This window comes from Nothoprocta perdicaria, unplaced genomic scaffold (assembly GCF_003342845.1).
Source record: "Nothoprocta perdicaria isolate Ctin4 unplaced genomic scaffold, notPer1 scaffold_271, whole genome shotgun sequence".
Classification (NCBI taxonomy): domain Eukaryota; kingdom Metazoa; phylum Chordata; class Aves; order Tinamiformes; family Tinamidae; genus Nothoprocta; species Nothoprocta perdicaria.
This window is the reverse complement of record NW_020455501.1, coordinates 387,972-411,203: the sequence shown is the minus strand read 5'-3', so window position 1 is coordinate 411,203 and position 23,232 is coordinate 387,972. Positions and strand designations below refer to the sequence as shown.

The following is a 23,232-nucleotide window of genomic DNA, read 5'->3' as shown; positions in this document are numbered from 1 at the left end:
TGCCACCCTCTTGCTCGTGCRCTCTCTGTCCCTTTGGTGGTCCGTCACAGTCTTTTGATACCCCTAGTGCTCATTTTTTGGGGTACTTCTGATGAACTCTGATAACTCACCCCTATATATGGTCTCATTTTGCCTCAGGGAGTCCTGTTTACCCCCATTGCCCGGTTTCAGCTGGTTCCTTGAAGATACGCTGGTCCTTATCTTCATCTTCAACCAGTGTTTGCTGTTTTGCCCGTACTCTCTCATGGTGCACCAGCAGCAGCTGCTGTTTTGTCCGTGCGCTCTAATTATTTACCAGCAACAACAGTGAAAATGATGTCCTTGGGTGCATTCTTGTGTGGTGTTGCTCATAACATCAGGGCTTACAGAGCCCRGGAGGACCCAGGAGCTCAGGACACGCATCCGGGCACTGTGTTTTGGAGAATCTCCGGAAAACTGCGTGTCTCCAAGCAACAGGGCTGAAACTGCCACGAGCCTCCCCTGCTCACCCGGAGCAGAACCACGTTGGAAGCAGAACAACACAGCAGCGATGGGGGATGTGTTGCCAGGGTTTAGCCCAATTAAAGCATTCCCCAAGGACTATTTTTTCCCCCAAAGTTTCTGGGTTTTTTTTGCTTTCAAGCAGCAAATTGTCACATTTGAATGTGACTAGGCAGAGCTGCCGCCCATGCATCGGTGCAGAGGTGAGGTCCAAATGCAAAAGAGAGGTGGTACTTGCTGAGATGCCCTTAAATGCACTCACAAGTGCATGCAAGGACACAGGTCTGCCCTCTCCATGCACCCCAGTGTTGTGCACTCCTAGGCTCACTCCTGCAACACCCGCTGGTTGCTCCTGCCCCTCCTGTGCTGCCTCCCGTGCCCAGCTTTGCAAACAGGCCCAGCCTCCCGCCTTATCTGCACATTGCACGTTTGGAATCACAAAGCCGCTCCTCAGCAGCAGCCTTTTTTTCCTCCTTCCCCTGCAGGCTCTGTTCCCAAAACCCCCCTCCTGTGCCTTGCTGCCCTCTCCTTGCAGCTGCTTTAGCACAAGGGTCCCTTGGGATTCCCTCTGCCCCGCACTGCAATGCCAGAGCAGACTTTGCACGGGGACTTTTAGTTCTATATGGGGTCTTCACACACAGGCGATGTGTTCCTGTTTTCCAGAAGGAGGATAATTAAATCACCTGTGGTCACGCCTGGCTTAAATGCAGGAATGCAGGAAGAGCCTCCATCCTTTCTGGGAGCCTCCAAGCACCGGAAAACGTGAAGGGAGAAACATCTAGGGTGAAGAGACCCACGTGGAAAGGCAAACTGGGATCCTAAAAGGAATTTCCTTCCCATGYGTGGAGGTGAAAGCATGAGAACCTCGCCACTGAACCTCATTGCAAGGGCTTGCAGCAGTGTCCCCTTCCTCCCCACGCAGGGACTTGGCTGCCACYGCCACTGTACGTTGCACAACTCCCTCGCCGTAGTGTAAGCCTGGGTAAACATTGACGGATAACTTTGCACTTTGCATTTGCTATCTGCGGAGCTTCCTTCTCCTTGCGGGACGTGCGCGCCGAGCCCAAGATGAAGGTCGAGTTCGCTCCGCTCTCCCTGCCGCTGCGGAGGAGGCTTCAGACCGCCTCCGTGGTCCAGTGGGTCTTCAGCTTCCTGGCGCTAGGTGAGAGATGTCTCCTTTGTCCTTTTTTTTACAGTTTTTAACCTTATTTATAGAGGTATTTCTCCCTTGCAGGAGTGAAAACGTGTCTGTGTACTCATGTCACCAAAGAGCTTRGGCTGAGGAGGGAAACTGAGTCAGGGGGCGAGTGGTCGCTGATATCCCAAAGCAGGTCATGCAATGAAGGACTAGGACCAGTGCCAGGCTATGGGTTTGCTGGAGAAACCGAAGCAGCTTTTGCCCCAACCCCAAGCCAGCACATGAGGAAAATGTCATTAAAAGCATCTTCTGAGGTGCTGCAGTGAATCCCGGGCCATTTGGGGACAAGAAATTAGCATTCACCGTGCAGATGGGAGTTGTTCACACATGTCTCTGCTCGTATCACTGCACGGTGGTGGGTTTTTTTGGTAAGGAAAAGCAATGTGGGCGGCTCTGCCTCGTTTTAAAGCAGCTCCTTCTTGCTTCGGTGTTGGTGGCATCGGGTACGTGCGCTGAGTGTCTGTCCGTGTGTCTGCTCTCGGTCACGTCCGCGGGTCTGACGCTGGAGCTGAACTCATGGCTGGGGATGGCTCAACTTCTCCTGCTCTCTAATTCCCAGTCAAAGGCACTGTCCTGCTCTGGGGTCATCAGGAAAAATGCCGCAGGGATGATGCAGTGGGAAGAGCATGGAAGGCTCTGCTGGGGACAGGCACCTTGCTTTACATAGATCCTACCCGCCCTAAAAGGGTCATTTTCCAGGAAAACCTAATCTGATCAGTAGACTTGGACCCCGATRGACTTGCTGCAGCAGGGAAGGCACCGGGTGCTGCTGGAAATGAGAGGGAAGCAGTTTTGGAGAAGCAGGTGAGCAGGTTGATCAGAAGATGAGCAACCTGGGGCCAGGTTATCAGAGGGGACAAAATGTTCAGAGTGATTTACAGCCAAGCTAGGTGACATCCTCAGGATTGCTGTTGTCCCTCCAGTCATGCCAGTTTGCTTCTTAACCTGAGAGCACTTAGTCTTCAGTGTCTGGTGAAAACTTTCATCATATTGTGGTGGGATAGGGGCTAGCTAGTGCTGGACACATGGAAGCAGCAGGTCATTGGGCATACCCAGGTCCTGGCATGTCCACACTGTGCCAAAGTGCTCCTGGCATGGACCAGGGACCTTTGCTAGCAGTGAGAATGGTTGAAACTGCTCTTTGCTGGCAGAGCAGGGAACTAGTGCAACGGATCCGAACTGAGCAATGCAGTTAGCCTGCAGAATCAGCAGATATACTAGATGTTTAGGAGAGATGTAATCAGCATGAGCCCATTGGGTTGCTCTAGGACCACCTAGAGGTCTTCTCTCACTGAATGGAGAGGGATGTCCTGGTGTGACACTAGTGGCATGGCTGCTTGAGTTGCCACCAAGCATAGCTAAGGCATTATGGAGTGGTGATGCTGAGCAGACTTATGTCCACCTAGAGACATCCTGGACTTGTGTTGTGAGCTCTGAGGCTGTTCTCATTCATAAGAAGATCCAGACTGTAATGAATATTTTCCCTAGGTGCCCCCAAGCATGGAGACCACCCTGCAGGAGCGGGTGATGGGCTTCATTCTCAGCACAGGCAAGGGGAGATCTGGAAGAAGGCACACAGCCCTGGGTATGACCACTCACACCAAGGACACATGGGGTGTCTTGTGGCTCTCTCCTGGCCCTATGGCCAGGGTTTCCACCTGGAGCCCTTGGGAGTGATGGGGCACAGTCAGTATGTAGCCATGGCCTTCAACCAGGCCATGAACAACATGCCCCAGTCCCCATGGTGGGTGCAGCCAGAGCTCCTGGAGTTATGATGAGGTTTTTTTTTCATCAAAACCCTGCATTTAGGCAGGCACAGTTTTGTCCTTTGTTGGTATTGGGTYAAGTTGCCTCTTGACCTTTCAGTGATGGAGATGAGGAGTGACTACTGGAGTCAGCTGAAAAGCAGAAAATGAGTGGGAAAGGGAGGAATCCCCTGAAGTTTCTCCACAGCTGGTCACTAACCTGGAGCTGCTCAAAGCAGCTTGAGCAAGGATGAAGCTCCAAATGGAGCCTTCTTGGATGACTGTGCTCTATCTTCCTTTGGAATTTTGAAACCAAATTCATTAAAAAAAAAAAAAAAAAAAAAAGGAAGGAATGAGCATGGTCATAACTGAATGCAGAGCGATTTGAAGAGGGTTTGCCCTTCTCCTTTGGGAAAAGGTTTTGTGTTGCTGCTGCTAGACGAAGGCTGTCGAAAGTTTGGGGCAGATGCCACGATGGTTGTGTGAAACCATCCTCAGGAGAGGAGGAAAGGGCAGCAGGGACATACGAAGCATGGGACGTAGACACTCAGCCTTGCTGGGCATTTTCCACCTGCTGTGGGATCTCAGCACTGATCAGGCCCCCTCCTAATGCAATGGGACCGGGCCCCTGCAGGCATCAAGACCAGTGTAATGGTGCCCATGCTTGGTCCACTGCTTCTCCTCACCTTTCTCATCCCTTGTCTCTGTGTGCTCAGGAATGGGGATGGATCTGGTTGCATCCTAATGATCCTGTTGGAAGGGTAGGAGACATGTGCATGCTCTCCTTGTAGGCCCAGCTTATCCGGCACATGTGACACCCAGCCTTTGGACTCCTTTGGTCGACAAGGCTGGCTCAAAGGGCATGTGGTGCCCGCGTAAGTCAGGACTGGCTGTGGAGCATAGTTTTGAGCTTGTGGCAGCCTTGCCTTGCTTCTGGACCTGGCTGTGCTGAGCTGCCCAGGCTCTCTCTGTCCCTGGACTCATGGGCAGCCTCAACAACTGCATCTTGCACACCCTCCTGATAAGTGCAGTGTGAGTCTACCCTGCTGTAGGGCTGCTACAAAAGCAAGAGAACCCTTCTTTTCAAGGGCTATTTTACCTCTTTGATGGGACATGTTCCTTTTTTGACTTGGAAAGAATACTCTTCCATGTGCTCTAGGTGACCCTGCGTGTGCAGGGAGGTTGGACTAGATGACCTCTAGAGGTCCCATCTAGACTTTCCAACCTCAAGTATTCTATGATTCTAGGATTCTATGATTTTATGTGCTCATAGACCCTTGCTCACTTAAAATCCTTGGTCTAGGTAGTATGTAAAATGCCCCAGGTACTGCTGCTACAGGGTTGACCTCTCTGCAAAAAAAATAAAAGGCAGAAGCAGCTGCTCAGATGAAGAGTCTGCTCCATCACTGAAACTCTTCCTCTCCCTGGCTCATGCATCCCAAAGCTGCTGTGCCTACCCACTCAGCAGACACATCTTGTAGAGCATCCTCCAACACTTGGATTGCTATCACAAGGAAGAAAACATGACCTGAAAAGATACTRCTCAGTGTAGGAACCTCCCCCAGATTCTTCACTTTTTCTTCCCAGCAAATGATGGTGAAAGAATTCACTACATCCAGACATGTGCCTTGTCTTTGCTGGCTCCCTTACAGCTATGGACATGCGAGGTGCCAGGTCCTGAAACACCACAAGGAGTATCTTYGGTCTATAAGATGGTTGGTCCTACACGTGGAAGCTGGTGGCCTGGCAGTCCAGRAACATCCTATGACTGCTTCATCCAGTGTCATATAATCCTTACCATGGGTGACACTGAGAAAGCTCCTCGCATCTCACCATCAGATTGTCTCTTATGGACCATAGTGATGCCCTCTCTAAAGGGCTCAGTGTGGGGGCTTAAGCTTCTACCCATCAGTTCTGGACTTCCCTGGGACATGGGCAGAGATTATATTCTAACTATAAATCATCTGACTGAATGCCAGGCTATATTTGTGTAGACCACTGCTTTTAAAATCAGCCATTTGTGCGCCTGATGAACCAGCATTCCCCATCCATGCCATCACCCGTCAAGTGATAATTCATTTGCCCCTACATTTCCCAGTACTGCAGAAAACTGGCAGCCAATTGGGTTCAAAGATCAGTTTCTAATGAACCATGGACTTGGCAGATTTCTTCCTCTCATGACTCAGACTGTACCCTATTCCAGAAGCATTTCTGAGACCTGATAACCCTTCACAAATTGCTTCATGGGCACAGTGGGTTGTAAAAAGCCAGCAGTTTGGCCCCAGAACAGAGCGAACTGCTGAGCTTCCCCAGCCAAGGGCCTAATGCCATGTTCTTTATATCCTTTAAAGTGTTTGTCTGGCAAATAGCCCAGAAAATGACAGTTGCTTGTAGGAAAGAAGATGCTGAGGGAAATGTGCCTCTCATTTGAGCAGCTCCGAAGTGCTCCTTGTTCCAAAGAGGGGAAGACAAGAAGCTCTCGTGTTTTTACATCAGGCTTACCCCATTCCCAAGCACAAGGCCAGACTGTAGTACCACCATACTGCTCTATCACCTGTGACAAAGCTTGCTTTGATCTCAGTAGATGCCTTGGCAGGTGACATTTTCAAGCCCCTGTTCTATGACTCCATGAAGGAGTCCTGTCTTCTCTATAGCTTACAGGAGGAACAGCCTAAACCACCTTCAGCTTGGTCTCTGTCTCCTCTTGGTCCTTTCTGTGTCATCACAAGACTCAGAAATAGCAATTTCTTCTACTGAGACTCCAGAAGGATGCTCCACGATTTTGCTATATGATATCCCACCACTTTCCCACTTAATTTCCTCCACAGTTTTATTCCATCAAGACCTTTGAGACATGGGGGATTGTGTCTTCAATCAGAGACTCATGTTTCTCTGTGTCAAGATAAGGTCTTTTGAAAAGGGATCAAGAAGCAAAGAAAAGCAGAAATAAAGCAATGTTTCCTGGAAAGAGCCTCACAACACAGAACATTTTTCTACTGGTCACCAATCCATTTTGCCATGTCCTGAAGAGGAGAAGCAGGAGAGACAAGGAGAAGGCTTTAGATTGTCTTTGATGTCCTGTCTAAGAACACAAAGAGGAACCATGTAGGAAAAGGAGTGAATTTTCCACCAACTTGCTTTTACTGCTTCAGGAAGGACTCGAGATTTACATATATACAAGCAGATCTCCACTCTTAAAACTTCTGAAACCATCCCTGCAGCACTTAACTTAAATGGATGTAGGATTTGCTGCTTCCACAGGTGGGAGGAATTTTTTTTCAGTCGCTTGGAAAGCAGGGAGATTCAAGGACTTAAAAATTCATCTGTACCTCCTTAAACAGGATGAGGTTGGAGCAAGAAGCTTGGAAGGAACCCTGTGGTCAGTGTGAAGAAGTCTCAGATAGCAGGACTGATGCTGGAGCTCAGCTGGGAGTCTGGACACAGCTCCTAGGAAGCAGTGAAGCAGTGATACAGCTGCATGACAAACACGGCCCAGAAAGTCTTGATATCAAACCCATGGTATCATCCTGCCTTTGCTATGCTTTCATCCAGGAGTTTGAGGACAAGACTCACAGAGGTCTTTGGGGAAGCTGGGAATAACTTAGATGCAGGCAGTAGGATGCAACRGTCCATTTTCTGAAACTCGCTTGTCTTTTTGATCAGCACCTTTCACCCTCAAGATCTGCGTTACAAAGGGAACGAACTCCTGTCCCACTTCACCCAGGGCACCATAAAATTTGCAAGTGCAATATTAAGATCAGGTGAAGATCATTATGAGCAAATTCTGCCCTGCATAAAGTTGAGTACAAACAAAAGAAAAAATTAATAATTATATAATCACAAGATAAAGCTTCACTTGGAGGTAAGTGCATGGATTTGGACCAGAACAACTCCTTCTTGGAGAGTGTACTTTGGGCTTTGCGTGGCATGWTTAAAAAAAAACCCAGATATTCTGCAGTTTTGACTTGATGGCCTTACTGTGCAGCRCTGTATTAGTGCTGCCTTGTCTTGCCCTTAAAACGCTGTTTGCCACAGTGTGCTTAAATGCACCAGGACATGAAATCTAATTTGAGCTTTAAGGAGGTTTAAGATTTTGCTGGATTATTGCTTTTTTTTCTATAGGGATTTATAGGACCATCAAGCCAATGTTTTAAAAAGAAGACAGGGATTTGTTTTCACACACAAAGCTCTGGGGTCAGGGCAACATAATGCAGATGGAGATGTTTAGCACACAAAACTGACCTTAGCCCAGGCAATGCTTTCTTGTTTAATAAAATTAAATATGTTGTATAAGGAAGACTCAGATGAGAGCACTATGTGTCTCTTCTCTAATGGGCCTTAGCCGAGATGAAGAGGAGATAGTAGATGCTGTGTGATGCCCACAAAGATGAAAATCCAGGTCTCAGATGACACATCTGATGATGTCTGTCCCAGAACTGGAGCAGAGTCTGAACAAAAGCATCTTTAGCCTTCCTTTAGCCATCCTTTAGCTTCCTTTAGCCATCCTTTAGCCAAGCCTTAGCCTTGGTCCTTCATCTGTGATGAAGACTCTGAAGTACATAACCTGCCACACGTGATGTAGCCATAAGCTGGGGAAGGTTTGGTTGAATGTGTTTTTCAGTCAATCTCACCCTTTTCCCTGACAACAACCTAAGAACCAGGGCTGATCATGGACTAAGTCCTAAAGACTAGGGCCAGCCATGAATTCTAGAGGAACAGATGGAGGAGACACAGTTCTGACTCCTGCTTCCAAGTTGCTCTTTTAAGGCACCTGTTTTGCCATGCAGCAGCTTGCTGGTCATCAGTGCTTCCCATTTTCTCTGCAGGCAGATGATGTTGGGCTTGGATGGGATATGATATGCCAAATGGTGGGTGTTTTCATGCAGACATTGCTTCTTTCCTCTTATTCCCTCTGTCAAAACACGATGCATGAGGGAGAGAGGAGGAAAAGGACAAAATTGAGCCTTGACTGGAAGCCACTCAGGAAAGTCTTTAATGACTTGGGAATGTCCCAAGTCATTTAATAACTTGGGGAATGATATAGAGTGTGCTTATAAAAGCTGTGATGACACTGGGTTGAAAGGATTGAAAATCCTCTGGAGGCCAGGACCAAATTTTAGAGTGAATCCGAGAAACAGAGGAAATGGTCCAAAATCAATAAGACAAAACTTGATAAAGAGCAAAATCTTATACAAATCTTATCAAAGGCACTAATCCAAAACAGATGGTGGGCAACTAGGGACAAAATAGCCAGGAAACTCTGCAGACATAATACAGTTTGCTGCTGCTGCAAAATGTCAGGTATCCTTAGGGAACACAAATGGGAGTATTGAGATAAAACATGGTCATTAGCACTGTAGAGGTCAGGATGACTTCAGAGAAAAGCAGGACAAGAAAAGACATGGAGATCTGACCCATGAGGAAGCTCCAGAGGGACCAAGGTCCATTGGTGTTGAGGGAGGAAGAAGAKGCACCAGCCTTGGGAAAAGTAGATTGTTGCTGCAAGAAGGTTGCTAAACTGTGCTCTAGGTTCCTGGGGCAGATAGGAAAGAAACCACATCTTTGCAGCATTATTATGTTGATAATTTGATTAAGCAATGAGCCCAGTGAAGACTTGGGCTCCATCCAAGGGCAGAAAAAGATCTTTCCTTTCCCAAGACCTGCCTTATCCAGGCTGCCAACTAACCGCCTTGTTTTTCTCTCAGGATTATGCTGTGCAGCCCTCTTCATCTACCTCTTCTTCACACGTTTTTGGCTGATCAGTGCCCTCTACACAGCCTGGTGGCTGATAGACAGGGAAACACCCCAAAAAGGCGGGAGGCGGATTCACATCATCCGGAACAGTGTCGTCTGGAGGCACATGAGGGACTACTTCCCCATCAAGGTAAGTGTCACCAGTGCCTCTCGTGAGATTCAGCAGCTTGTTTTGTCCCCTGGTGTCTGATACTGTTATGATGAAGAGGTCTATATGCCTACACAGAAGGTGGGAGGTAGGACTGTCTGCCCAGCTTTCAAAATTACTGCGTGATCCAGTAAAAATATGGTTCAGCACTTTCACAACCACGTCCTTTCTTCATCTATCTGCCTTTTATGCACTCGCTTAACCTCACTGCATTCCAGGAATTAGGGAAGTCTCCCCTTGCCCATTTCTTGTGCATATTTTGCAACATTGCCTGGCATTTATGGGGCAGAGACAGGCTTAAGCTTTGACTAAACCTAAGAGTTCCTGGCTCCCTGCAAGGTCAGCATCTTCTCATTGGGGAAGAGGTTGAATGGGTTGCCATGTGTTTATTAAGCCCTCAAATACTCCAAAACCAGCCACAATGTGACAAGTGCAGAAGTTGGGACATACGCAGATACTTCCCAGGGCATAGTCTAGAGCTCAGCAYGTCAAGCATTGCTAAAAGCAGATAAAGCCCCGTGAATGCATCTTCATAAATTCATTCCATGCATCACCCTCTTATGCCATGTTCCTCTATTTCACCAGGATGCCATAAAATAATGGATCATTTGCAAATTTTGCTTTCATAATGCCCAYTGTGATTTATTTTTTCCTAGAGATGGCCATTTTTGTCTCATCAGACTYGGGTGCAAGAGGCACAGAAGACAAAATGTACTTTGCTGGTCAAATTAGACCAGTGCCTTACATCTCCACTGTGGAGATGATTAAAGTAAATCTATCTAATTTTCCTCTGACAAATGCTCTCACGTCTTCCCATGTCTCAGCTGGGTGAACAGTATCTCCCTTAGTCTCTACAAGGTCATCTTTCTTAGCAAGACTGCCTGTTTGCTCTGTGTCTTAGTGCCCCATTGCTTTTCTTTGGCAGCAGAGGGAGGCTGAGGTCCTGCAATGAGTTATATCATGGCTTATCTCATTGCTGGAGCTCTAATCCAGAGCTTTCACAGTGATTTAAAGGGCTTCTGGCTGACCTTCAAAGAAAAGCTCCCAAAAGGTATATCATGGTCTTCTGGGAAGGAATGGGAATCCATCCTAGCAAAGTTAGTGGTGACTTTTACTGTAAGGGACAGGTAAAATGTTATGAGGTTTAATAGGAAACAGCAAGTAGGTTCCAAAGATATTCTGCAGTTTCAAGGTTGCCACAGAAAAATGCTAGTATTGCTATAAGCTGTTTATATGGATAGAATGTTTTCATATTTTATGTATTCTGTAAGTTGTCAGTGACCATCAGTCTCAACTTGGACAGGCTTGGATCAACCTGTCTGCTAAATCACAGCTAAGGCTAGAGATGCTTCTTTACTTATCCCTCCATAAATCCATAACCACCCTCCCTCCTCCTCCTAAAGGCCGGAGTGACGTCTGGACCAGTTGAGGAGCAGGTCTTGGGAGCCCTGACCACACTSGTTTGTCTGTCTGTCCATCCCTCCATCCCGCCATCCTTCCTTCCCAGGGTGTAGCTGCCAGGCAGGGGTGCAAGGGACCAGTATGACCAGTAGAGGGAGCGTTGATACTGGTTTTGGCTGCAGCTCACTGGTGCTGAGACAATTCGGAAGAGCTCTTGACAATTGGTCTAGGAGAAATTGGAGGGGACTTCACAAAAGCACTGCAGAAAGCAAAAATTCTTGAAAGGTTTTAAAAAGCAAGCAATCATGTATAACAAAATTTTCCCCAGATTTTYTTTTCTCCGTCTTTGATGCTGTGTTTGCTCAGGGACTTCCAGAGCCAGAATAAGTCTAAGGATTTAACAGCCCTTCATCAAGGTATCCGTCTTGCTGAGCCATTTTTTTTTTTTTGGTCTGATTGCGAGGAGACTTGATCTCCAGCCACAACTAAAGAAGAGTTTTACTAAAAAATAAATCATAAAACACTATTGGATGTTAATTGTAGCTCAGGAGCATGGTGAGTCCCAACCAGGGCATCACCCCATGGGGCTGGGGGACACGCAGGGTGGGAGAAGCGGCACAGCAGTTGCTGCGGGCACCRTCAGCTGCATTTGTGTGTTTGTTGAGTTCATTTAGCCCGGGAGGATTAGTTATTCTGGGAAGATTAAATGTAGCTCCTAATCCTCCCAGATCCTGCAGCGAACTGTGTAGTCAAGTGCCAGTGTCTGGAGGTGAGGAGGCAGCAATTGCTGCCTGCTCCACTCATCCCTCTGCTATTTTCAAGYGCTGTTTTTGGGGGCTCCCTGGGTATGTCTGGTTCTACAGGAGCAGCAAGAGGATGGGATGAGCATTGTCCTGCTGGGGAAATGGGCAGGGTGAGCTGCTTCCTGTAGCAAACACCCCTCAACTCGAGCATTATCTCTACAACACAGACAAGGAGCATCTTTTGCTGATACTACCTTTTCAGAGCTAACACATCATCACTTTTTTTTTTTTTTTACCCCCCCTAGACTTAAGGCAATTTTAATTAGGGATTGAGTCAGACAAGTGCTGAGAATGTTGTGGTGCATTTGAAAAGGGATAGAAGAAAGCAGAGAGGACTCAAGAGGAGTCCATCAGGATGCCCAGGAAAGCTACTTTTGCATCATCTTCCTGTATTTTAACCTTGTTTGAGTATTTTTTCTTTTGCATGTCTGCATGATTGGCTTGCAATGTATGAGTGAGCTCAACTGGGTACTAGAAGTGGGGAAAACATTCCAAAATGTGCAGAATTAATTTGTTTGGTGCAGACCAAGGGATATCCAGTGATGTCTACTGTGGGTCGATGGACCATTCAGAGATATATTTGGATGCTTTGGACTGCTCTACCTATGCTACGTTCAAAAAGAAGTTAAGGCCTACTACTGCCAGGTCTCTGCTCAAACCCTTATCTTCATTCAGACAGTACCTTTCTCTCTGGAAGGAATATCACTTGTTTGAAGCCATACACCCCACATCACAGTAAAAGGCTCTTTCCAATCCAATCCTTTTCAATCCTGAATTCATCCATCATCACATGGCCAAGTGATGGCACATTTTCATGCCTTCTCCTCCATCCCTGTCCTTTCCTGTTAGCATAAGACCGTTGTCMTTGAACTTCCTTCACTGACACACCTCAGGTGTTTTGGGGACCTCASCTGAGAAGCACCATGGAAATGTAGAGGGTGAGGCCTGGGATGAAATGGGGAAGGAATTTGTTTGGCAAGCCATCAAAAACCATCCCTACTCTCGCCCCAAATGTCTCTCCCACTGACTACAGRGGGAGCCTGGGTACTTGGCTTACGGTGGACATCTCACCTTCAGGTCCCTCAGGCTGGGTTACATCTTAAATCAAGCAACAGGAGGCTGAAACTGAAGTTGCAGAAGGGCAGATCTTGTCTTCAGGTGCTGGGATCATCCAGAACAATCCTGAAAAGCTACAGCTACTAGTTTCATCCAAGGCAACCTGAGAAATGCCTGCTGTAGAAAGGGTCCCTGTGGTCTTCACTGTACTGTTTTCTTCTCATCAAAAGTCACAGGATATTTCTCATCAACCTTAGGATTATCTAAGTGCCAGCTGGACCTTATTATCTATAGCAAATGGCAAAGTCCCAACCTTTATCATCATGCTTAGGGACTTGCTGGGTTTCTTTTGTTAGTGTAAATAAGTGTCATTGGAGACTTAGTTGAGCACTAGAAGTTCTGGATTGGAATGGCTCCATCCTGTACTAATTCTCATTCATTCTCAAAATTGCATAAACCGTGATTGAGGTTATTTGAGGGGGTTGTGGTTCTGGGAGAGTGCTTGACATTGTACAGCTGGGATGGTTCAAGTGCACGTGAACCAAGCCCTGCCAGGGATATTTTGTTTGTTTTCATAGAAAAGTGTYATTATTTGTAACCAGGGACTTTGTGTCGTGGCCCATGACGCTAAACATGACTTTTAATTTCTGACAGTCGTGGCTATTCACTTTTCTCATTCATTGGCTGGAGGAGAGAAGAGGACAAGAGCAGCACATAGCCAAATGGCCCAAAGCCACTTCTCTCCCTTTGAGGATTTTCTCCAGTGTTGACACCTGCAGTCTATTTCCTTGGGCACCTGCTGGYAGTGCTGATATATTTGCCCTTCCTTTGATGTCCTGGCCAGAGAGACCCTTGAATGAGTTGTCAACTTTCCTTCTCCTTGGTACAGCCCTTTGATCTAAGGGACAATTCCTTCTTCTATGGATCTGGTTCGTCTGTAAGCTCTCCCATGGAGAAACCAGCTGGGCGTTTCATCCTGTATGAGATGCCTTTTGGAGAGGCCTGAGTGGTTCTGAGTGGACAGATTAGGACATAATTAAAGGAGATCTCTGCTACTTTCAGCAAGAAGCGCAGTTGGATGCTCAAGACTTCAGAGTGGGTTAATGAACATTCCATCATTGGAAAAGGAGTTTGGGGCCAGGAGGAGAGAGAAATACAATAACAGTTGAATTTGGGAGGCTCTAAATGAAGAAGCCACAAGCCTGCTCATCTATTGTGCTGACCACATCCTCCTCTGCATGGCAAATGACTGTTGGGGTAACTCCACGCAGCCCCTGAGTCCTATCACAACACAGTCATTCATTCCTATGGATGTCATGCCATGGGTCACCCTGGTACACAGGCATCACCTGATATACTTACATCTCAACCTGATGCTCTTGGTCAGCCAATTTTAAATCCCTCCAGCCCAACAGATGAGGCTGGCTGAGTCTTGACTGTTGCTCATGGACATGCTCATGGACATGCTCATGTTGAGCACCTGATCCTACAGCCCTTTGGACTCATGGAGAACTGAACTTTCCTCGGGTGTCTGTGCACCAGCTTTATGCATGGAATGACCCTCTTTTCCCCAGGCTGTGGGGCAGGAAGGCCCAGCCATCTCAAGGGGTGAATTAAAGCAGCCTCATTAAATCAGTGTTGAACTCCTGTGCCGATATATTCACACAGAACTGACAGAGCCCTAATTCCAATTAGCTTAATTCCACTCCAAAATGAATTAAAAACCAAAACAAACACCAAACGAAGGCCAGTTTAATTCCAGTTAAGAGCATCTWCTTGGGATGTTAATGCGGTTTAACTAATCCAGTTTAAAATTAATTTGGATTAATTTGCCTGAAAGCCTCACCAGTACATGTGCTCCTGAAGACAGACATATTCTCTAACATGGCAGATGAATGTGCGGAGCACTCAGCCATGTCCCTGGGGGAAGTAACCCAAGGCAGATTTTCACCATGGCTTGGATGTACTCTTTGAGTAGGCAGAGCAAAAGGGAGTTTCAGCTACTACGTTAGCTGGAGTGCTAAACAACTGTAAATATCAAGCTAACTCTCCTTGAAGGGAAGGTTTGCCCAGGTTTTCCCAACATCCCAGCAGTATCCTAGTACCTCCCATCCTGCAGCAGTGGATAGTCCTTCAGTGTCTGGGAGACCTTCATGCCATGCAGCCATTATCCCTGCAGTGCAAACATCAGTACTCTTGTTGGTTCCCTCTGCTCCCTCTATCATCTGCAGAGACGTCCACAGACCTTTAGGGCAGGATTTCTCTGTCCTGTTGCAGAAATCCACTGTAAATACTGAGTTACACTTCAAAACATGGATTGAGGTCCAAGTGAAAAAGTAGGTTCTATCCTTTAAAATAAAAGGTTAAATTTATTTGTTAGGATGGCCAAGATCACCCAACTGGAAAACGTTGCACCTTCCAGCCAGGCCTCATAACGCCATTGATGAGGGGCTACTGCTGCTGTCAGCAATCCATCTCATCCCCTCTCCATCTCTGAATTGTGCTGTCCTCCCCTACAAATACAAAAGGGCCTAGAAAGCAGAAGSAGATCCCTGGCTCTCCATGACTCACATGATCTCCTCTACCCTCCAGTCTTCTCCACCACCTGCAGGACACAAACCTGCATCCAAGGGAAAATTCTGGGGAAGCCAGCGAACTGACAGTTGTGGTTGGAAAGCACAGCCATAGCCCTGAGAAGACAACGACTCTTTGTCTTCAGGCTACAGGTCAGTCACACACATTTGGCATCCCTCAGACCCCTTTGAGATGAGAGGCTGCTCTCAGTTTACCAAGAAAACTTTAGGTCAATAAGTTGTCCTGCTTAGATGTTTACGCACAGATTTGYTTGGCCAGACTCCTAAGTCCTTGGGCAATCATTAAAAGCTCAACTCACCCAGGAAGAAAAGAGCAGCAAATGCCACTCTGCAGATGAGGAATTGGCAACCCAACCAACCCAGGAGGGAGGAGAGTCCCTCCCCACTGTACCTCAACCCCAGCCTTAGTCCTAGGAGCAGCCAAGCCATGTAGTTCAAGGCTGAGTAGTATAAAATCTGGGCTGTGTGGTGTCAGGTATTAACTTTCCTTACAGTTTGGGAACACTGCACGTCATCAACCAATTGACCTCTGACAAGAGGAGGTACAAGGAATGAATAAACAACGGGAACAATCTAGATCAGAGGATCGAGTTACTGCCTTAAACAGTTTCCAGGAGAAGGGTGGTTTAGTGACCAGGGGCCTGACCCAGGGTTCAAGAGATTTTGTTCAACTCTGTTCTCTGCTACAGATTTCCTTCTTGATCTTATTCAAATTCCTTAATCTCTGTTTATGTTGATCTCACACCTGCCACATGAGGATAACACTGCTGCCTTATCTTCTTGGGTCGTTGTTACAGCAAACCTGTGAAGGACTTTCAGCCTTTGATCCTGTGATAGGAGAGGTGTTACMGAGAGACGAAAGTGCAAACCAAACAGGGAGCTCTGTGCAGGCTGCAAGCTCTACTCCCAGCTGAAGCTGTCTGGGAAAATGTGCCAAGGTGGCACCAACCTGAACTTCTCAACAAAATCCTCATCCAGACTGTGTTGTCCAAGCATGAACAGAGTGTGGCGAGGATAAGGACCTTCCCTCCACTCTTTTGGTTGTGCACTGGACCAGGCCAAGCTCACAATGCTGAGAGACATAAAGAATTTAACCATGTCACTGGGATGGGGTCATGGCTACTGCAGGCTAATGCAGAAGCATTGACCAAAGCCACCAACTCTTGAGTGGCCAAACTCCTACCCTGTAGCTGCCCATGGATTAGAGCAGGGACCTGGGTGTGCAGATCATCCTTAGGTTCCAAAATGCATTTGTGAGTCTGATGAAAAAGACCAGTTCAATCCAAGACTGATTGAGTTTGGTTCTGGATGCAGCGCAGCATTTGTCAGAAAGAGATATGTGGCTCCATGGTTGTCATCATCCCCACAGCTTTTCCTAATATACTCACTAGGCATCTTTTCCTTCTCTTTCCTRTTTGCCTTGAGTCAGCATGCCTATAATGATCAAAATGCAAATACATAAACAGTTTGAGGTCCACATTCACCCACATTCACCATGTCCCATTCTTGGTCCTGCTCTGAAGTCTACCTAAACTATCAGACTTAGTGATGTCTGACACCTCTGAGTATCTTGCCTGCCTGGCTATAAATGACACAAAGATGAAAGGCTGCGTGGAAGCAGAAGATGAATGCAGCAAACATTGATGCCAGCTGAGATTACTGCAGAATGAGCAAATCGTGGCAGGGGCCCTGGATACTTTGTAATGCAGCCATCTGCCCCTCTTCCTAGATGTAAATCTCAGCACCAAGGTCGGGCCTTTCTGTTTGTCCATTCTCCTCATTAGGAACAGGCGCTTGAATGGACTCATGTGTAGAGTCAACAGTGCCTTAGGACAGATGAGATATTAGCCCTGACATTAGAATGTAAAATACACCCTCATGATTAACCTGCTGCTCTGGTGGCTTCTAGGAAAGCATACGCACCATTAGCTACTCCCTGAACATGGGAGAGATCAGAGGAAGGAACAACTCATTAAGAAGCACAAGACCTTCATGCACAAGGTTGCCTAGAGAAGTTGTGGAGTCTCTGTCTCTGGAGATTCTCAAAGCCATCTGGATAGAGTCCCAGGCAAAGAGTGAGGTGACCCAGTGTAAGCAAGAGGGTTGGAGTAGATGATCCCCAGAGGTTCCTTYCAACCTCAGCTGTGATTCCTTGATTCTGCTAAGTCACCTTTGAACTATTTGGCTTTGTAACAGCCTGTCTTGGAGAAGCCCTGACTTTCTCAGCATTCTGAGGCCTCATGACATCCACATCCACAGGTACCTCTGTACCTGTGCCAGCCAAGGTTCAATTTTTGACTTATCCTGATACCATCGTGTGCTTTATGGCCGCTATTTGGATACGGAGGTCTACTCAATGGTGCAGGTTAAGTCTGAGTTGTCATCTCAGGCTGGCTCTTCACTGTCTCATCCAATAGTTGATCTCAAGGGGGATCACAGCATCTCTCATGCAGGGGACAGATGTAAAAGAACCAGAAACGTAGCTTTTCACATGACTGGTAGCAATCTGTGGGACTCATTGCCAAAGGATGCTATGGGAGGCATGGAAGAAACTCTGTGAGTGCTTAAATTGGAGAGGACAGATAAGTTAAACCTGCAGAGACACGTCCGGCTGAGCAAACCTGCAGAACTGGAAGCACATGAAGCCTTAAGACAGTCATAGGGGAAAATCTCTCTTTTTGTGTGTATGTTTTTGTGTTACTTTTCCCTGGGTCCAGTTATGGTTACTAGGATATGTGCTTGGCTAGTGGGGTGCCTTGATCAGATTCAGTTTGTATAAATGCAGGGTTTTGGAAGGAGGAGTCTTGTCCCAACACTGTCCCTCTTTCCCTTCCCTTGATCCTCTTCCAAAGGCATCATTGCTGTGGGGACTGAATGGGGGATAAATGTGCAATTGATTTTCTTACTAGAAAATGTCCTGGAGGAGGTTTTTTGGGGTTCCCAACAGCTTGTAGGCCAGCTCAAAATGACACAAATTGTGCCATTGGAAATGAAATGTTTAGCCATTCTGGGTAGGGGAGAATGAGGAAAAAAATGCATTTCCATAAAAAAGTCTTGGGTCTGTCCAGTCCTCTCTTTGAAAAAGTTCCTCGGAAAACCCTCTGCAGCCAATGGCACTAACGTGCTACACCCTCTTGTCCCTGTCTGTGGATCCAGCTGGTGAAGACAACGGAGCTGGACCCTCGCAAGAATTACCTGCTGGGCTTCCACCCCCATGGCGTCCTGGCGGCCGGGGCCTTTGTCAACTTCTGCACGGAGGCATCAGGCTTCTCCACGCTCTTCCCAGGCATCACGCCACACCTGATGATGCTCTCGCTGTGGTTTCGCATCCCCTTCCTCAGGGACTACCTGATGAGTGGAGGTAACTGGGGCAGCTGCGCAGGGGGATGTCCCTGGAAAGACATGGGAAGGGCAGGAGAGYGGGATGTCCTTTGGGGAGGGAGGCTGAATACCCCAAGGGGAGGCTTAGGAAGAGGAGCCAAGGCTCTAGTTGCCTCCATCTTCAAGTCAATACACGGACACAGCTGCTGGAGGTGGCACCAGAGGCTGAACATGTTCAGTTTGATGTTAAAAACTGCCTTTCTAGTTTTGTCCTCCATCACTTGACATACCAGATCCCCATGAATCTACACTGTCTATGTAACCTTCCATGACCTCCATATTTATTTATTTCCCACACAAATAACATCTGGGTTATAGTAATGTTGCGTGCTTGAGGACAAAACCACAACTTTCCAAAGGAAATGGCAGAGAAGGAAGACAAAATATGAAAGAGTAGGTAAAAATTAACAGGAAGAGGGTGAAGAGAGATGGTGGAGAGATCAGGAGTGCCTTCCTCCTGCCGTTGATGATCACTCCATTGGAAATACTGTTTCTTTACTCATCTATTCATGACCAGTAAGAGAAATCTCCAGACAGACAGCAGGCAAGCCTGCACTTCACCCTGCACGGTGTGGTTACTCATATACTAAAGATAAACCATTTTTAAGCTCTGTTTTTAGCCTAAAATGAACATGGATCTTGTTTAGTTGCATAGTAGAGACAGAGGCAGGATTCAAGAGACTAAACACAGAATCACAGCATCACAGAATGGTTGGAAGGGACCTCTGGAGATCATCTAGTCCAACCTCCTGCTCTAGCAGGGATACCTAGAGCACATGGCACAGGGTGGCATCCAGACAGGTTTCGAAGAGCTCTAGAGAAGGAGACTGCACAATCTCCCTGGGCATCCTGCTGCAGGGCTCTGGCACCCTCACATGGAAAGGTGCCATTTCTCATATGGAGATGGAGCTTCCTGTGTTTCAGTTTATACCCATTGCCCCTTGTCCTATCAGTGGCTACCACCAAGAAGAGTTTGGCACCTTCCTCCCTGCATCAGCACTGAGCTCTACCTGATATACCTCCGTGTGTTCGTTGCATGGTGTTCCACCTAAAAATATTTACATGGATAATGGAAAGTCAAAGCAGTGAGATATGAGACCACTATCTGCAATCAGGGGGCCAAATCTTCATTAAGTTTCACTTTACCATAGCCACATCCCCTGAAATCCCTATGTGCTTTGGTGTTTGATGTGTTTGATRGTTGGATTTAGGGTTGGACATGGCTTCATTTGGCAACAGATAGAAGCATATTTCCACCCTGGGACTTGTCTGCGTCTAGTTTTTAGTTTACTTACTTTTGGGGGAGGGAGGGAATTTCTCTCTTTGCGTCTGGGTCAGACAGCACTTTTAAAATCCTGCAGGTTTTACAGATCTTCACTTTTTTTCCATAGAATCATAGAATGCTTAAGGTTGAAAGAGACCTTTAGAGATCATCTAGTCCAACCCCCCTGCTCACGCAGGGTCACCTAGAGCACGKGGCACAGGGCTGCGTCCAAGCGGGTTTTAAAGATCTCCAAAGAAGGAGACTCCACAACCTCTCTGGGCAGCCTGTTCCAGKGCTYTGTCACCCTCACWGTSAAGAARTGYTTCCTTAAGTTCCTGTGGAACTTTTGGTGYCTCAGCTTGTGGCCRTTTCCTCTAGTCCTATCGCTGTCCACCACTGAAAAGAGTCCGGCCCCCTTCTCCTCACTGCCTCCCTTGAGGTATTTATACACACTGATCAGGTCCCCCCTCAGCCTCCTCTTCTCCAGGCTGAACAGGCCCAGCTTCCTCAGCCTTTGCTCACAGGGCAGATGTTCCAGGCCCCTGATCATCCTCGTAGCCCCGCGCTGGACTCTCTCCAGCAGCTCCACATCCCTCTTGTCCTGGGGAGCCCAGAGCTGGACACAGTCTCCAGATGTGGCCTCACCAGGGCTGTGTAGAGGGGGACGATCACCTCTCTCGACCTGCTGGAGACGCTCTTCTTAATGCACCCCAGGATCCCATTGGCCTTCTTGGCCACCAGGGCACACTGCTGCCTCATGGTCAACTTGTCATTCTCCACGACGCCCAAGTCCCTCTCTACAGAGCTGCTCTCCAGAAGGTCAGTCCTCAGCCTGTACTGGTGTCTGGGCTTATCCTTCCTCCTTTCCTTCTTCTCTGTCACCCAGGCCTGGTCCCCTCTGACAAGGAGAGCGCATCCCATGTGCTGCGGCGGCCTGAGGGAGGCAACTTGCTGACCATCATCGTCGGTGGGGCGCAGGAGGCGCTGGACGCCCGACCAGGCTCCTTCATCTTGCTGCTGAGGAAGAGGAGGGGCTTTGTCCGCCTGGCCATCGAGCATGGGTGATGAAGGGCATGGGTGATGCTCCAGCATGAGGCTGGTCAAAGAGCGGAGTGGGGAAGGGGAAAGCGTTTGGACGCTGGTGCTGAGCTATTGTGTCTCATTGTCGCACAGCACCCCGCTGGTCCCTGTTTTCTCCTTCGGTGAGAACGAGCTCTACGAGCAGGTCAGCAACCCCAGGGGCTCCTGGCTGCGGTGGCTCCAGTACCAGCTCCAGCAGATCATGGGTGTCTCCCTGCCCCTCTTCCACGCGCGAGGCATCTTCCAGTACAGCTTCGGGCTCGTCCCCTACCGCCGACCCATCTACACCGTGGGTGAGTCCCTCCTCGGCACAGGGTTGTGTGAGCAGTCCCACAACAAAAACAGAGCTTTTGCATGAGGAAGAAATGCATTTTGAGTTGCTTTCCCTCCTGGCTAAATTGTCACCTGGAGAAACATCTTGTTTTTTGTTAAGGTAGTGGTAGTATCTGGCAGGAGATGTAAATAAAAACTTAAAAATATGATGGGAAAAGACTTCCTGATCCAGCAGGTAGCTTGAAACCATAGCTCTCTGTGCAGTGGTTTCACCAGCCCAGCTTAAGGAAAGGACTGGACATCAGTTGGAGAAGAGCAGGTTTAAAGCAAAGGCGATAATGCAGAGGGTGGACAATGCATGAGTTGGGACCCCCGGTGATAAAGCCATGTCCCTTATATTGCCATATTCCTATTTACTGCCATGCCTGTGAGAGCCCAAATTTCAGGAAACTTTCTGGTTTTGGAGAAGTTTCAGCTGTCTTCAGCACTGCTCTCCCCAGCCCACAAGCACATGCTCTGGATGAGGCTAATTAAAGAGGCTGGTAGGAAAGGTCAGAGCTGGCCCTTGTTGATCAGGTTTGACAGCCAGCAATTACTTCTAATTGTTTTACAACCTGTTTGCCTTGTCTCGATGGCTTTACAAGCCACACGGTGTCACAAGGACTCTTCCTTAGTCCTATGAAGAGCAGCCTTAGTGAGAAAACCCATTGCCACTTGACAAACACAATTAAAGTGAGATCCAGAACAAGAGCGGCAACTCAACACAGGTGCCTCCGTTTCCTCATCTGCAATGGAGATTCCCAGGGCAACATGGAAATGGCTCACAAAGCCAAGCCGAGTTGTTAGGTCACCAAAAGACGAGCTGGGATTTGAGCTTGCAGCTCCCTATCTGCTGCTTTCCAATCTGCCAGACAAATATGACTGGTCACATTAATCCTGCCATAGAAAGTGACCCTGTACTAAGCTGTGCAAAGCAACCAGATGTGCACAACACCAAGCTGCAGTTCCTCTTAACATCTGGGGTTTTTTTTTGCAGTTGGAAAGCCAATTCCTGTGCAGAGGAAGCACAACCCCTCTGAGGAAGAGGTTGATCAGTTGCATCAGAAATACTTAGAAGAAYTGTCCAAGCTCTTTGAGGAGCATAAAGCGAAATATAACATCCCTGAAGACAAACACCTCGAATTTATTTAGAGCTCCTCGTGTGAGTGTAAGCCACAGAATTCAAGCTCCAAGTTTTCCCTCTGTCTCTGGGACTAATTCACAATTTTRCCTTAGTCACAGTCAACATATGGTCGATGCAATGTTGGGAGCAGGACTTTTTTTTTCGCAGCATTTCATGGGTCTACAGTCTGTTTTCATCTTCTCTCTGTAGGACACAGACACAAAAAGATAAGAACAACAAAGAAAAATCCCATTCAACCAACTCAGCACTATTAAAACATCCTTGTAGAAAACTCAAAATTTGACCCTGGCTTAGGCTAGGTTTTCAAGTTACTTCCAGATAGAAATGAATTATGGAAACTTTCTTTCATATTTAATCCAAGTGCCATTTTCTCAGACTGGCCAAGAAAAAATTCACTCTGGAAAATGTCCTCAAAGGTATCTACCAGGATAACCAGGTCTTTGCTACCACTCAGTTCTCTGACTTCATGAAAAATTCACAGCTTTTTTTTTTTTCTACCTAATGGATGGGAGTATCTATCTGACCGCTCAACTCAGGCCAGTCAATAGAAAAGAGATGATGAGCCATAATTTCTGCTGAATGTATATATATTTTAAATTGTCATTTGTTTGGATTAAATGATTGCTCTTCTCTATGCTCACTGCTCTTTGAGTCTTTAATCTCGCTGGGCTTTTTCCCCTGACAAAAGCACAGTATTTTAGAAAGCTCCCATTTCTGAACCTTCTGCAGCCTAAGGAAGAGCTCTAGGCTGACGCTGAACCCTGCTGAAATTAAGAAGAAAAAAACCTTTATCACAGGCAAAGTTAGTCCATGTCTTTGCAGCACTTGCAGACTTGCACATTACCCTCATTTCACCACATCGTGTTACAGCT

The 23,232-nt window shown here is 47.3% G+C and overlaps 1 protein-coding gene across 1 annotated transcript; it reads left to right on the top strand.

The window, feature by feature from the left end:
- The first annotated feature begins 957 nt into the window (after positions 1 to 957).
- On the top strand, positions 958 to 22,994 carry MOGAT2 (monoacylglycerol O-acyltransferase 2). The gene is made up of 6 exons (XM_026040961.1): positions 958 to 1,642; positions 9,129 to 9,307; positions 18,336 to 18,540; positions 20,711 to 20,885; positions 20,998 to 21,197; positions 22,214 to 22,994. The coding sequence occupies exons 1-6, from the start codon at positions 1,549 to 1,551 to the stop codon at positions 22,366 to 22,368; spliced, it is 1,008 nt and encodes a 335-aa protein (XP_025896746.1). The 5' UTR covers positions 958 to 1,548; the 3' UTR covers positions 22,369 to 22,994.
- Positions 22,995 to 23,232: the final 238 nt, after the last annotated feature.